Source organism: Pezoporus wallicus, unplaced genomic scaffold (genome assembly GCF_028554395.1).
Source record: "Pezoporus wallicus isolate ANWC-B61680 ecotype Strahan unplaced genomic scaffold, APGP_CSIRO_Pwel_v1 contig_736, whole genome shotgun sequence".
Lineage (NCBI taxonomy): Eukaryota > Metazoa > Chordata > Aves > Psittaciformes > Psittacidae > Pezoporus > Pezoporus wallicus.
Genome location: NW_026639744.1, coordinates 1,307,683 through 1,323,910, shown reverse-complemented (window position 1 = coordinate 1,323,910; position 16,228 = coordinate 1,307,683). Strand labels below are relative to the sequence as shown.

At 44.8% G+C, this 16,228-nt stretch overlaps 1 protein-coding gene across 11 annotated transcripts in view; it reads right to left on the bottom strand.

Annotated features, from left to right (window-relative positions):
• Positions 1 to 2,151: 2,151 nt before the first annotated feature.
• Positions 2,152 to 16,228, bottom strand: part of FMNL2 (formin like 2) — a 145,348-nt gene continuing 131,271 nt past the window's right edge. For 3 of the 11 annotated variants that reach the window (XM_057415691.1, XM_057415699.1, XM_057415700.1), the window contains 12 exons: positions 15,670 to 15,690; positions 13,212 to 13,336; positions 12,367 to 12,569; positions 11,036 to 11,270; positions 10,344 to 10,412; positions 10,093 to 10,173; positions 9,617 to 9,746; positions 9,293 to 9,456; positions 8,924 to 9,025; positions 8,337 to 8,435; positions 7,298 to 7,421; positions 2,152 to 2,758 (listed from right to left, as the gene is read on the bottom strand). In XM_057415691.1, the coding sequence (XP_057271674.1) occupies positions 2,649 to 2,758; positions 7,298 to 7,421; positions 8,337 to 8,435; positions 8,924 to 9,025; positions 9,293 to 9,456; positions 9,617 to 9,746; positions 10,093 to 10,173; positions 10,344 to 10,412; positions 11,036 to 11,270; positions 12,367 to 12,569; positions 13,212 to 13,336; positions 15,670 to 15,690 (1,463 nt within the window). In that variant the 3' untranslated portion in view covers positions 2,152 to 2,648. Of the gene's footprint in view, positions 2,759 to 3,422; positions 4,233 to 5,540; positions 5,675 to 7,297; positions 7,422 to 8,336; positions 8,436 to 8,923; positions 9,026 to 9,292; positions 9,457 to 9,616; positions 9,747 to 10,092; positions 10,174 to 10,343; positions 10,413 to 11,035; positions 11,271 to 12,366; positions 12,570 to 13,211; positions 13,337 to 15,669; positions 15,691 to 16,228 lie in introns of those variants that run through there. The other 8 variants (XM_057415693.1, XM_057415692.1, XM_057415695.1 and 5 more) reach the window with 8 other exon arrangements.

Sequence of the window (16,228 nt, the reverse complement as noted above, 5' to 3'; positions counted from 1 at the left end):
GGGTTTTTTTTTTGTATGTCTTTAGCAAAATCCAGTTAAGAAATGCATCTTAAGACTGCTTTCAAATAATCCTAGCAAGGCCTAGTTTAGTTTTTTAAGGGAAATGAGTTTGGACTTTTGTGTAGGTTGTTCTCTTCAAGTTCAGGACTTCTGTTTGTCCAGTTGGGGTTTGTTTCTTTATGGCAAACTACTTACTCGTTGTCACTCGCTTTCACAAGGAGGGGTGGCACCTGCAGCTGTGCTGGGCCTGCAGGGCTGTGTTCCAGTGCCTGGTGTCTCACAGTGCAGGCTTTGACCAGGGATCCAGAATTCATCCCTTCTGCCTCCTGTGAGTCAGGCTGTGCTGTAGCCAAGGGTGAACTAATGGTGTGAATGACCTGGAGAATTATTTCCAGGGTTTATCATTGGTAGTGGAGCTCAGGAAGTGAACTCTTGGATCCCAGTGCGTGGGGGCACTGCTGGGGGGTGTCTTCTCTTCCTCTCCCAACTCCAACAGCCCCAAAGACTCGCACTGCAGTGCCAGCACAGTCACTTCTGCCCTGCTGCTGGCTCCCAGCCGTCACCTGGCACATGCCACCCTTTGTTAAAACATGAAAGTGGCCCAAAAACCACCCCTCTGGATTACTGTGTAGTAGTGTAAATAGTTTATTTGATCTTATGCCAGGAACAGACCAGGAAAGTAACATGAACTGCTTTTATAAAACACTTCTAATATTGCTAAGAAGCAGGTCTATTACTAGAAAAATATGAAAGAGAACATGCCAGCATTATATTCAAGCTGTATGATAAATTTTGCCTTCAATTAAAAAATGACCTTTGAGCTTAAGCCTATGAGAACAAGTGCTTTTAACCCTTTGTCTAACGATTGATTAAATTAATGCTCAGATTTTCTTATGCAGATTAAAATACTCTTCTGTCACTGCCCGTGAAGAAGGAGGTGGGTTGGCATGTTCTCTTTAGCTTGTCAAGTACACGTTGCTGTAAATGCAAGAAGGTGGCAGTTTTCAAAGTAAACTTCCTGTAAATAGGTAAGCAGAGGTCAATGTGGTAACTTTGAGCCCCAAACTGTCCATTTAGTTAAATATAAAAACAAAAACTATAAGTTAAAATAACATTCAGATTGTATAGCACAGGCTGATGCATTTCTTTTTAAACAATATTTACAGTATTACCCAGAGGCTAAAGTGGGAGTAAAAGAGAAGTGTAAAAACCATACAAAACTGCACCAATTTTGTAGCAAAATATCTGTACATTTAAAAACAGATTATCATATAACTACACATTATCCAAGAAAAAAAAATGGGACCTTCACCAGTGGTTCACATAAGCACAACATAAAAGAAAAAGAAATTCAGTGGTTAAATACTATACAATAAATTTTACAATTAACATGTTGATGCGATGAGACCAGGCAAGGTAAGCTGTAAGCAAAATGTATCTCGGGAAGTTCAGTTCAGTCCAGTTCTTTACGTGTGAGAAGATCGCGTGCCCTGCCAGCACGAGCTCAGCTTTGTCTTGCTGCTCAGGGATTCTGCTGCAGACCAGCAGTGCGGGGCGCAGCATGTGGCTACAGTCACTCTCACGTCCCTTTTATCTTTAAAAAGCAATGTAGAACCTACAACCTAACAAGATTTTTAGGCTGGGCTTCCATTTGCTGACCAATGGTCTGGAATTTGAACCAGACTGTCCAAGGAACTTTGCATTGGAGCAGGGTGTTAATCCAACAGAGCAGGGCAGAGGATGGTTCTCTGCACAAGGAACTGAGCCACGACCGTCCTCAGAATCCTAATGCTGATTATTGAGATGTTAATACCTTAGTGCTAATTAATAAATACACTGTTATTCCAAAGCTGATGCTAGCTGGATAGCCTTTGCCACCCTCCTCACCCTGTGCATTCACCAACGCATTTGCCCCCAGCACCTCCAAGGCCTCAGCCCCGCACTGCACACCACAACCACCGCAGCTGAGGGGTGAAAATTCGTGTCCGTCTGCTGCACACCTGATGCTCACTGATGTACATGGTAGCACAGCCTAGCTGCAGTGGCAAGGACTCTGGGTGGTGGAAAAAGGTACGGGTCTCTTCCTGGAACAATTCCGTATTACCTATAGAAAGCCCTTAAATGTCTTCCCTTTTTTTTTGTTGTTTGGGGTTTTTTGTTATAAAAAGGAAAAAGCCATTAAGTGTGGCTGAAGCCAAGGTTAACCCCTCGGTGGACAGCACAGGAATGCATTCGAAAGCAGAGCAAGTCCAGGTATTCCCTGTTTACAACTGGTCGGGATGCAGGTCAGGTCCACAGGAGACCAGTCACTAAACTTTTTTATAACCAAACCAAACTAAACACCCAAACCAACACGGTATTTTACATTTTGGTTAAAAATACTGAATAATGTATTGGTGTAAAAAGATACCCAATCAAATCAAGTCCTATTGCTTTGATCAATTTGAGCAGGTACTTTAGGCACTTGTTAGCTACAGTTGACTGGAGAGCCCATTACTGACGTTCCTATGCATTTTCTAGGTCTTGGAGCCCTTTAGAAAGGAAATTTTACCATTCCCCAGGCTGTAAATGAGTGGCAGAACATAGAGCTGACACGGACAAGGTATCATGCAAGCACCCCCTTTCCTTGACACCTGCAGGCCTCCAGCTCACATGGTTATTTCAGCACCGTTTGCAGAGCGCAAGTTCTGATCATCGAAGCGCCGCCTGACACTTCTCCTCACCGCGTCGGCCCGTCGGTACGGCTGGTTTCTAAGATCTGCAGAGAGGAAAGCGGCGTTCGTGAGCACGCACGGCTCACCCCACCACACACACACACACACACACACACGCGTGCGCGCACACACACACACACGCAGTCTAGACAAGGAAAAGTCCTGCTGGAAGCCAATCAAAGCAGCTTGTGTAGGAACAGGAGAAAGGACTTCACCCCAACCAGAGCAGAAGTGAGCAAATACTGACGTGCCCTTTTACTACGCCCCCAAGCAGCGGGTAATACTGGTGAAATGTGCCAAAATGCTGGCAAACTAACTGGAGTTAGGCTGACAGGTTGGTCTGACCGTCTCCCCGCCCAGGGGCCATTACTGTTTGTTAATGTCAGTCAGAAAGGCAACATCAACTGAAATCAGTTTGCATGATACACATCTTGGTCCTTCACACAGCTTCTCAAACATCAGGGTGCGGTGAAGGGGATTTCTAGGGCAGGAGACGTGTGACCCATTGTACAGTGGTGCAAGTCACAGAGTAGATCTACAATCCCTATGTACCCATTTATCTAAAAGAGGGTGCCCTGAGATAAAGCAGCTGCAACTGGCTTGCAGAGCTCCAGCTGCCATCCTGCCCCACTGGCACAATCCTGCCAGGCTGCAGCGGAAGAGCCAACCCCCTCCCTCCTCCTGGACCCAGCCTGCTGCTGCTGCTGCTGCTGCTGCTGGGAGGTGGGAGCTCAGAGGGAAGAATAGGTGACATGAAACATGCAATGGACTGAAGAGTGGAGGAAGCTGGAGATGGACATATTGATGAAAGCCTGTTACATGTGCTGTTACACGGCCGGCTAGGCTATAATAAGCACATCTGGGACACCTTAAGACTAATTCAAGCTGGAAAAGAAATTTGTGTTGGACTTGGAAAAGCCCTTAAATGTTTTGGGTTTTTTTTTTTTGCACTAGACTGGGCAAACCCTCCCTCCAATTTCCTGGATGACTTATGCCTTGCCTAAAATACAGCTCCCAAACTTGTCAGCTCTTGGTGTACCTAGCAGACGGTGCCTTTTTTCAAGGCTGCCCTCTCCAGTCTCCATGCTCCAAGCTGCTGGCTGTCCATCTCTCCTGCCCTGTTCAGTGGCTGTAGTAGGGCCAAGACAGGGGCAGCAGAGTATTCAGGGCTAATGTGGGTCTGAAACAATCTGGGGACAAGACTGCCTACCTCAGGCTAAACTAGGAAGGGCCAAAATGGAAAGAGCGTGAAGACGGTCCGCAGCCAATGGCCTGTGGAATCCCTGCACCACAGAGGGTGAAAATAAATGGCCTCGGTCTCCACTGGCCCTTAGGCTCTCACCAGTATTACGCTTAGCCACATCTACCAACAGGCTGTCTGGCAGACAGAGAGAGGAGGAAGCTAAGTAAAAAGTGATGCTTGCCAGCTCTGTGTATCCTCCACCACCGGTGTGCTAGAAGAAATCCTTACCCTCGAGTGAACATTTGGAAATTTAGTGATATTATTCTTCTTTAGGGCTAAACAGAAAAAAAAAACAAAACAAAAAAAACAAAACAAAACACAAAATGATGGTTAAGTAAAAAATGGGATGGAAAATGAAGAGCAAGTCAACTCAGCATTCAAAACTCCCAGGCACATTAGCCAACAGAGCAAGAGGGGGGAGGCCAAGGCTATAAGAGGAGGTTAGACACAGAGAGGAAAGGACAGGAGGGCCACCCTCGCCTTTCACTAACCAAATTCCAAGCTGCTTTGAAGATTGGCTCCAGGAAGATAATACTGCAATTAACTTGAAAGAGCAAGTAACTGTTGAGCTGATAATAGTTTGCAATTTTATTAGAAGCATTCATAAAAATACATATCATAGAAGTGAAACACTGTTGTCTTCTTAAGCCACAGAGTCCTTAATTCAAGACAACAGTGTTAACAGACATGCTGGGTTAAACACACCCTTGTTACACTTTACACCATATGATGTAAACTGCTCAGTTCCATGTCAAGTTTTTCACTGTCACCATTTCTGCAGTTCTGGCATGTACCAAAGTGTTTTCCCAGCTCTGCTCCTTCTCTCTCCCCCCTGGATCACATACCGAGCCCAATACCAGCACTGCCAAAAGTCCAAGTGAATTGGAACTGGTTAGCACTCAGTGCACACTTCTGATTTTCTTTAGATCAAGTTGGCATGGAACTGAAAAGAGTTAATTATGGATGTGACCAAATGAGAGAAGATTTCATGCTGTTTATTTTATCCTATATCTCACATGCAGACAAACATGCAGGTGTTGGTTAAGAAGTCTAAAATGTGATACTCCTCACAGAGGACGCAGGTTATTGCAGACAACCCTTCCAAGCCAGAAAGCCAACCCCAAGAAAGTCCCACTTAGTTCATGCCACTTGTAATTTTGCTTTGGCATATAGCTGATGTATTGCATGCATTTTACATTGGTAGACTGGCAGACAGAGAAAGATCTGTAGGCCAGAAGAGATGACATAGAAAAGCCAAGGGAACTGTCACTTCTTGACTGCATTTGATCTCCTAAGTCTTGTGAACTGTAGGAAACCTGCACCACATCTACTGTGACTTCTGCCACTTGCTGTTCTATGGTATTTGTAATGAGAGTGAGAGATGCCTTTGAAACGCAAGGATGGCCAAAAGCATCAAGTGCAAAGTTGATGGGATGGAATAAAAAGTTACTGAAACACAGACATGCAACAGAGGTGATATAAATACAATTTCAGGTGACACTGGACATTATTATACACTCAACATTCACATGATCCTGGCTGAGATCCGTACAAATGGAGAAGTGTCAAAAATCTACAGCAACCTTTCTTTTTTCTAAGAGCATCAGATGTGAAAGAGGAATAGTTTAGTAATGGAATTCCTCAGTGAGAACAGGTTCGCAGAAAAACCGAGAGCCCCGCTTGGCGGTTCGAGCGGTAAAGGGCACAGTCTTCAGCACTGCATGGGAATAACAGCCAAACAGACAAACAGAGCCATGAGAAGCAGATCTATTGCATTAGTACAGTGTTAGTGCTCAGTTACGGACACCCAGGGAGAGTTTCACATGTTCCAATCAGCTGCCTAATAGCACTGCACTTCAGTGGGCTTTCAACGAGGCAGTTGCAAATCTCTGAATAAGCATTTCTTATATTACATCATTTTCAACTGCTTTGAGAGACTACTGCTAAATGTGCTCCAGAAAAGGGTGTGGTGCTAGACAGAGCTCTGCTGTGAATCAGCAGAGCTTTCTTGTGTATCCTATGCACAACACTTTTGATCATTTCCATACCACTGACAGGGATCTCACAGGCAGTATTCACCTGACCTCAGTCCTACCTGACTTTTTGTGACTTTTAGTATTACTTTATTATTAGTCTGGCACTCCCCCAACTGGACTGCCTTTAGAATGTGGATGGTCTTGTGCCACACAATCTGTTTCTCCCACAAAGCAGAATACTTTACCAGTTAAACAAGCTTCCAGGAGTCTGCTGGAGTTGTAGAAGCAGTAACAGATTAGATATTATAGCAACTCTGCCCCTTAAATTAAGAATAGGATCTTAGGAAGCTATTAATCAAGGTTAGAAAGAATTGTGAAAGCTTCAAGCATTTCAGCCCTGTCATCCAGTTGGGCAAGAATTCCCTGGGTTTCCTTAGTCAGTGGTAAAACAGCTCTCCTGTCCTCCTACAAAAAAAACTTTCAGGAGCAGTAGCCAAGGAAATCCTACCCAGTGAACTTTTTTTGAGCTTCTGTGGCAACAAATGACTGTTAAGCTACAGAAATATTAAAATCCTGTTCCTTCCACACCACAGGTGAAGAACACGCAGCAAAATCATTGCAGTACGGTACTGCAATCAGAGCAGCTGTACAAACTAAAAATTATCTGATTCCTAGGCAAAATGCAGTTCAGAAGGTGTCTCTTTTTATCAGCAAATACTTGCACCGAAGTCCTGACTGTGTTGGGCTCCAACAGTGGGTTCTGTACCTCTCCCTCCAACCCTGGGTTGGGATCAGTGCAGACTTTGCCTACCAGTCTGAGAAGCAGTAAAACCAGAAGCAGTTTAGGGTCATAAATCATTCAGGTTTGACTAAATGATTCGCTGTAACTGTGCAATAATGTGGTGCAATTACTGTTAGTACATTTTAATGAAAATGTAGGCTCTTAATAATGTTAAACATCTGTCATTCGTTCCATTTATGGGGAAAAAAGGTTTCTGGGAAAGATCTGCACGGCATGCATATCCCCACCGGAGCATCTGCTGAGATCAGGCACTGAGCTGGCTACTGTAAAGATCAGTGAATGAGTATGACCCACATGCTAAAAGAGAAGAACTAAGAAACCAAGTGTGTGTCTGAGGTGTGTGCACTGGCATCGGATACCTGAGGGCAGGTTATTGGGGTTTGTTTGTTATGTACCATTAGCAAAGGTTTCTATGCTTGCTTCACATCATATAAACACTCTCCTAAGCTCAAGTAATGGTTTTTCAGGAAGTACAAGAAGCACTTACAATAGCGACTAGGCAAATACACATTTTTATCCACTGTGAAAGGGCCTCTGAGATTACAGAAAAAAAGGCGGTTACCTGTTATAATATCTTCAATAGCACCATCCTTCCCTTCATATACATGTCTGTTATCCTTGACTTGCCGCCGCCTGAGCTCTGCAATCAGCTCTTGCTGCTGTCTCTTTGTTTTATGTGAAGGAGACTGAAAGAAAAGAAGAGAGGATTTGTAAGGCCTGACCTCCAGCTATCCTGTTTCTCTTTTGCTGAGTGTGAAACACCAGGTGATTGCACTGGTAGCAACAGAAACTGCCAGTTTTCTGCCCAATTTTGCAAGACCGGGAGAACATGGCAGTTAGCTCACATCCCATGAAGAGGATGGACAGAATCACAAGTTAACCTGGCTGCCAAGCTTCTTACATTTGTAGCCTATTTCCAAGCCTTCTCAGGTTGGAATTGGAGCTTCAAGCTGTCACCCCTGAAAAGCATCAGGGGAATAAGGAGAACCATCTTTCCTTCTGAGGGAAAAAGCGTGGCTGGAATTAAAGATCCAACAACAGCTGCTGGAAGCAGCACCAGCTGATAAAATGTCTGGTTTAGGGCCATGGGAACCTCCAGCAAATCTGAAATGTTAACTCAAAAAAAAAAAAAAAAAAAAAAAAAGGAAAGTCAGGAAAATACCTACAAAACAGTAACGTGGAGCTCAGTCCTGCCACCAAGCCCTGACAGGTTAGGACTGGGGAGGATTGTTCCTTGTCCCAGTAAGCGATGGGAAGCTCTGCACACTGAACACCCGCTGGATTGTAACAAATACAAGGCCAGAGAAGAATGAAGTTTAGTTAATGGCAGTGTGGACGAGATGACTTTCTCAGTCATTTAATTTTATTTCATTCAGTTTTTCTTAATTTTGCAGACTTCAAAAGTAGCAGAACCATACACCATAACGCTTCCAGCTTATTTCAGTTCTCTCTATGTAAGAAGAAAAAGTCCACAGACCCTATTTCTAGGGAGCTGTAAATTGGCCAACTAAATTTCTTACACAGAGATGAAGTTTCTGAACTTTCTAAGAAAAAACATGAGATGGCTCCTGCCAGTTAAGATGTATCTATCTGTTTCTTACCTTTTGGTCCTGTTGCTCCATCAATGCTTCCTGCTCCATAAGTTTTTCCATTAAGGCCTGCTCCTGCTTTTTCCTCAATTCATTCTCTTCTTCTGCTTGCTATTTATCACAAAAAAACCCAGAGGTTATAGCTTTCAATTGCTACAGGGAACCTAAAAATTACAAATTAGTAGCACTATCACTTGCTACCATGGGGCTTTCCAAGGAAGAAACATCAGGCACAGCAACTTAGCTGCCTTTCAACACAGTCTGAAATCACTCGGCTGGGAGAGACCTTCCTAGGTTGCACAAACCATCCTCTCCCAGTCTCAAAAGACACATATTCAGTGTTAAAGGTGTAAGCTGCAGCCACTCAGACATTCTGAGGATTCCTCCAGTATCCCAGACAGCCCTGTTGTCTTTCAGCCCTGAAAATAATCCCAAAACAACTACTTGTGCTGCCTCCGGCTGTTGTTGCCGTGCTGTCAGGAATAGTTTACACTGCGTCAAAGCTAGAGGGAGCCATAAGGTGGCTTGTTGGGAGTCTGGAGCCGTGCAGGTACCAAATTCGGTTTTGGAGGGACAGAAGAGGACGATGCTCCATTTACCTTGTAGGCCTTCACAAACCGGACAAACACTGGGAAAAAGACAGAGGGGGGTGTCGTCTTGGGATTCTCCCCGAAATACTTCACAGCATCATCAAAAGCGTCCTACAAAAAGCACAGATTTACTGCATAGCATGTATTTCCAGATAAACTCCCCATCCATTACTGCAGTATTCAGTATAAAGCGTCCAGATTTCATCTGCATATGAAACCCCTGGCTCAAACTAGCACATCTACATCTAGCACTTGAACACAAACCATTCTGCAATTCTAACATTGCTGCACCTTCTCATCCCTGCTGTATATATAAAGCACTTCCAGTGACATGCTACTATTCACTGTGTCACTTGCACACTAAGAATAAGTAAATACCTGGGCTATTTTGGCGTCATCCTGCAGTTTCTTTAGCTTCCCTTCATTGTTCTGAATGAACTCCTTCAGCATCGTGTTGTGGTCATGCATGGTGTACTCACGCTTTGTCAGATCCAGGCCCCTCTGCAGCTCCTTCACATCCAAGAGGACGTTTTCAAGAGACACTGGGAAATGAAATAAAAATGCTGCATCATTCCTGCTGTGCAACTGCCTGAAGCTTGAACAATTCCCCACCAAGAAGAGCTCCCATAGTATGCAGTGAAGTCCCTTGCATGGCATGCATGCCGCCACCACCACTCATCAGGGACAGAAGGGTCACAGTACCTGCAGCAGCCTTCTCCACGTAATGAAGCTCATTGTAAAAGAGGGATACGTGTTGGTACTTCTCCTTGACCACATTAGAAATATAGTGCAGCAGAGTCTGCTTTCGGTCTGTTGACTTCGTTTCTAGAAGCTGGGGAGAAAAGGCAAAGAGATTGTTGGGTGGAGGCACAGGAGGCTTCAAGCAAAGGGACTCAGCCAGAGCTTCTCCACCTGATAGGCATGGCTACAAAAGCTCATTCAGCTGTTTAGGAGGTAGCTTTCAAGCTGTGGTCTGCAGGGCCTCTGAAGACACGTGCCTTCTCCTAAGCAGCCCCCCAAAATAACAATAAGCAAAGCAAACTTACACCCCCTGTCAGGGAGTGCTTTGCCCGCTGCCATGGTCTGTCTTCACCATGTGCCCCCAGAAGCCACTCTTGCCATGTACATGAAACGTGTTGCCACACCCAGTGCCCAAAAGGCATCTCTGGTTTACTTACCAGGTCTAAACTCTGTAGCTTAAATCCATACACAGCTCCTCGTTTACTGCTGTTCATGTAGTTTCCAAGAGCCAAGATTATCTGCCAAGATGAAACAGAACAGAGGATGAATTTTCAGGACAAATGCATGGTGCTTTAAAAACCTCTGGAAGGAGAGCTGGTATATCAGCACTCATGTACTGTTTCAGTACATGTAAGGGGACACACCAGTGAGTGATGGAGCCATTGAACATATCTAACATCACACCTACCTCCAGTATTTTCTTAAGCTTTTGGGATGATTTTATGGAGACAGATGCAGCTATTATTGCATGAAGTTGCTGCAGGTAAAGACAGGAAGTGCTTTGGTTAATGCATGTCCAACCCAAGAGTAAAATTAAAATCTAAAAAACTCTGAAAAAAAAACCTCTCGTTTTTCATGCATCCTGTGGGCCCTAGCATGAATGTTCTCCTGCCCCGACACATCAGGATTTCCAACAATTCATTTGCACCGCAGATTTACCACACTCAGATGCAGTTGGGTAAACCCATATTTACATTTCAATCCTCATGACTGTGAAAGATGCATCAGGCTGGGTGGTACACACTTCAAAGAGCCCACGGGCCAGCACTGATGATAACTTTCCCTAACAGCCCAGGCTATAAGCTGCGGTACAAACAGCCCCTGGGATACTAGAGTCACTGCTCTATGAAAATAGAGCTAGAAAACCACTTTTTCATGAGTGTGTTTCTCATTCTGTCCCTGTCAGAGCTCGCAACTGCCCCACAACACTTGGAACAATCTCCATGTCTTAGAAAAATTAAAATCTCTATAATTGTCTCTGACCACTCCACACCCTGTAACGCTCCCCACAAGCTGACCCGCGCTGCACAGCACAGCTTTCAGGCAGTGGCTGAACCCCATGCATCACCCCAGTGTCCCCAAGGGTTGCCCCTCACTCACTGGAGTCAGCATCTGGATGCTTTCTGCAAAGTTGCCTATGAACGCCATGATGGTCATCTTCTGCATCAGCCTCTCAATCTTGCTGAACTGCATCATGAACCGGTCTTCGTCAGACAGGTTCTCGATGGGTTTCCTTTCCCGCTCGTAGAGCCGCAACACTTTCACTTCGTTCTCGGTGGGCAGGAACCGCATGAGGCATTCGACAAAATCCACCGGCAACGTTTTCAGGTCAAACCTGCGTGATAACAAACCGGAAAAAGTGGTGATAGGACAAAGCTCTACATAAAATGATGGAAAAGTAAAAGAAGAGAGAAAGCTGCCAAAGGCAGCTCTGCTTCCTACACTGCTCAGCTACACATTAGCCTGAGTCAGTATAGCAATAAGAAACTATGAAGATGCTGTGAAGTGACTTGCTCTTGTTGCCCTGGCTGGGTCTGGGGACACAGTCTTGCATGTGAAGCTCTCTGCACATGAAGATGTGAACAAGGTCACTGTGCTGATGTGAATGGTGCTACTGGGCACCCTGTTTCTGTTTCCAAAGAATTTTCATCAGAGAAGATAGGCAGGGAGGAGCAAACAGCAGTTTTATTTAATTGGGCCAGAGCCCTGTAAACCTCAACAGCCAAACTGCATCAATCTGCAGCAGGTTTGGGTCACCCTCCTCACCAGATCAAATTTAACAATTGTGCATCCAAACTTTGAAGATATTCCTCACTGGAGAAATGGCAGATGTTTGTCATGGCCACAAGTACTAAATGCCTTTGGATGGATTCAGGATCAGCCCCACAGAGCAGGTATACCTGAGACCTGCTGGAGTCAGCTGGCAACAGTCCATATCAGCATGGGATGAGACACACCTGTATTACATTGGGGTTTGGCACTGCCTGCAGCCATTACATAAACCTAATTCTATGAAAAACCTTCTTCTGCACTTGGACTAAACTCGTGCTTCATGGAGCAAAACTAAAATAATTGCCTCTTCCTGATACTCTGGCTTTTGAGTGTTCACTGTAACAGAAAATACCGTGCAAAGAGAACAAGAGATGCGGTATGTAGTGGCATACTCTGTATATATATGAATTTGCTTCTTTAATAAGAGAAGTGTTAATTTGATAAGCCTCAATAGTGATACAGTGACATAAAGCTGCAAGTTTTAACTTTTAGTTCAAGGGAATCTGATTTCTGGGAACTCAGAATGGTTCCATCCTTACTCCTGGATTTTCTCCAGATGCAAAAACATTTACATCAACTGCCGGTTCAAAACCATTCCACTTACCAAAATCACAGTAAATCTTGAATATGATTTCTTTGCTGACAAGTGTTTTACTTACACGTGAATAGCTTTGCATATTTCATCTGCTGTCTTTCCAGCTTTTCTTAAAGTAATAGCAAGATTTTTTGCCCTGTTGGCATCCAGTAATGTGACTTTGTTTGACCCTTTCTGAGTTATCTTTTGCTTGCTTGAAGTAAGATCAATGGCTGGACCTTGGGCTTTTGTTTTAAATATTTCTTCAAATTCATCCACATTTAAATCCTAAAAAGGAAAGAAAATGATTTATCCCTCCTGCAGTGAACACTAAAACCCATGCTGCCTAATATTGTGCCAAAACTACAATAAAAACCTTGCGGTGGCTGAGACTATAGCAGACTACTTCAGTCAGGGGCTGCAGATGAAACCACCATGCGTTCCTGAGTTACTGATCAGGAAATGTGGCCTCTTCCCCCAACAGCCCTATACACGTTCAAAAGTTCAGGAAAACACTCATGTTAGCACTCGTGCTTTATCCAGCCACGTGGATCTTCAGGGCACAAGGAGCATGCAAGACCTTGCATGCTCAGCTCTGCTCTCTGCTGCTTTAGGCTTCGTTCCCTGGCACACAGCCACCACCCAAGCCTAACTCCTACAGACTGATCAGCAATTTTAGGCTGGGAAAAAATAAATCATTCTCATCTTGGATCATCTGTTTTAAACAAATGCACACAACAGGTATGCACCCTTTACTATCAGTACCACTACAGCTACCATCCCTAATTCTCAACCAAGGCACTCATGCTGACCCATGGGGCACCAGGGCCTACTGGATGAGCCATCTGGCAACACAATTGCTGGAATCACTGATATTCACTTGTGTTATGGACACAAGTAGGAGCAGAAGGCAGCAAGTAGCATTCATACCTCCAGGATCCTTTCGTCATCTATTTCATTGAAGACCGTCCCATTAATCTGGTTGGGTTTGAGGGCAACCCAGTTGAACACTGGCATGCGGAATTTGGTCTTGATTGGCTTCTTGATTTTCACAGCTAAAGATACCAGAGGAGAGGAAATGACAAATTCTCCCAGCAAAAACACCCCACATGCCTAGACTGCAGCTTTTGAGTCGGGATTTCAGCATTGGAGGAAGAACCGGCCAGAGCTAAACTATCACACTCAAAACCTGGAGAGATCTTGCTGCCTGGATAGGCAAACAGTGCCGAAAGGCTTTCATCCAGCCCTTCATCTCTTTCAGGCCCAGGCTCTGCAGAACAGGACTAAATGCCAGACACTGTGACAACTTCACTAAACGAGATGTGTTATTAATTTATTACTGCATGATGATGGATTGATTTAAAAGCCTGGGCTATATTTAAACACTACAGAAAATGGAAAGAGTGGTCCAATTTAACCCTGTCCTGCTTGTTGCAGAGCCCACCCCCATGTGAACTGATGCACAGGCATGCGCAGCTGATCTGTCACCTCTGTCACAAAACTCAACGCAGAATAGGTGCCAAGAAGGAAATAAAAGCCCCTTTCCTAAGGTTTTGGCATAGGGAGCAGCCCCTCCCATTGCCTGTTGCAATGGGGCATTACTGCTTCTCACCAGGTTTGTCTTTTCAAGCAAAAAGAGGTAGGCTGCAGCACACATGAGCTTTAACATGGTTGAAATAACTGGTTTAATAATCTTCCTGTGCTGTGCAGAACCAGTAAACTATTTAGTAAGTTACACAGATAAGCTATGAAAATACTGACTACTCATCAAGAGTACAGAAAAGTGATGTCACAGCAACACGTTTCTATTTCTATTGCAAACAGGTCTGGAAGGCACATGAATAATTTCTGTAACTGAGTTCTCATTTCTTTGTATCTTGATGTAAACATGAAGATGGTAGTTGCTACAAAACCAGGTTGCTCATTAAAGTCATCAATCAATGTTTTGCTTCTGAAGTACTGAGAAAATAAACTGTTTCTTTCCAAGCTGCAAACATGAAACAGAAACCCTGGTTCTTCCTCTCCATTGACGGAAAAAACCAGCCATTTGGTTGGTGGCAGAGGGGAGGCAGGGGTACCCCTGCCGGGGATGCCCAGCCCCGCAGCACACCTAAACAGGTTCACCGCTACCCCCACGTGAGGATGGATCATGTCTGGTTTTGTGCAGTCCAGTGTTTGCTCCTCACTTATGCCTACCCTGCACTTGTAGCATGAGTGATCCTGCCAAGTATTCCATGCTTTGTAGGGTTGCTAGATTTTTGTCCCTCCATTTCAGAAGATTCCAGGTTCTCAGGTTGCAAAGCACTTGAGCAAGTAATCATTTTACTTTTCCATAATGATTCTGTGTGCATGTTTTAGCCAGGACAGAAACAACCTACTTCAGGACACAGTCCCGTTGTGCACTGGAGTCTGGTGAATGCTGAAAACATTTCTGTTGCTTTGTCATTCCACTTTAAAAACAAGAATCAAGTTGTGTGTCCATGTCCCTTTCATGCTCATGCTCATTTTGCAGGGACATCACAAAAAATAAATTACTGGCAAGAGTATTTGCTTGAAACAAAGAACCATAAGTGAACAACAGGGAACATACACAATATTCAGCTGTGTATTTTGGGAATTATGCTTATTCAACTGGAAGACACGAACACACGTGATCGACTTCTGCTCATCTAAACTAAACAGAATTTTACTCTTTAATTAATGTGGTTACTTCAGAATAATCCCTAAAATGAAAAAAACCCTTGCTTTTTCCATCTGAAACAACCATTGAAAAAAACCCAAACAAAATTTCCGCTTGCACATGTATTAGAATAGATTATTAACTGCTTCTGGGTTATTTTAGGACAGGAAAGAAAGCTAACTGCCTCACGGGCCAGTTCCTGATATTGCTAATCAAAACCTCTTAAAATTTCCCTTCCTCCTCCACTATAGAGCCCTGGCAAGGTGACATTCCCAGGAATTGTGCTGCTGCCAGCCATGCAGTGGGGATATGGTCATGCTGGGGACCAGGCCCTGCAGAGGGTACTCGCCACTGGCAAGAGCTGCTGCAGCTTCACACTTGGCCTCCCTGGGAAAAGCCCATCCTTGGTGTGACCAGTACAGAGAGCTTAGCTTGAGTGTGGCTCAAAAGAAACCATGTGTCTTAATTACTTGCTGAAGTGCTTTGATGAATCAGGGTCTCCTCGGTGCCAAATCCTGATGGTTGGCAGCATATCCAAAGCTAACACATGCTCTGGCTCTGGCTTTGGCCAGCAAACCCCTGCATCAGCCTCCCCCCACCCCTCCACTCCCTCCCCATTGCAGGACGCAAGTCCACAGGCACACACACGGGCACAGCACAGAGGGAAAAGTGGAGAGGTACGTAAATACTTAGCAGAAAGCAACCTACAGAAGAGCTTGATTGGCCCGTCTTACCAGGAAGCAGAAAGAACAGAGAAAAAAATGTTAGCAATGGTCAAAAAAAGCAAATTTGTTCTTTCACTGACTCCCCTCTGACCCAGACAAAGTTCCTGCCCTGGTTTCTGTCAACGCTCCTTTCTGTGCAGCCATTGGATCAAGACAAGGCACTTTCCATCTCCTTCTTTCTCCTAACCCACTGAAGAACAAAATATCCATCCCACCTGGCTTTGGGCATCTCACTCAAGCACCTAAGAGAGAAGCTCTTGCTTCAGGGCTTGCCACTCGCCACTGGCGCAGCTCACAGGAGCCGTGTGCAGAAGCAAGGCTTGTCCCAGTGCTCCCATACCCAACTAATGCCACAAGGATGTGGGGCTAAAGCTTGACATCTGGGCACCTGGTGGCACAACCCCTGTTGCATGCAGCAGCTCCTGTGCCCCCGGTAGCTGAGTCCCGAGCCCCACCATGGCCACGTCCAAGCACCCCCTGCCACTGTGCACTGCTTGCCAAACAACCACTGCCTGCTCTGCCAAACCCACCAGGGAGGATCA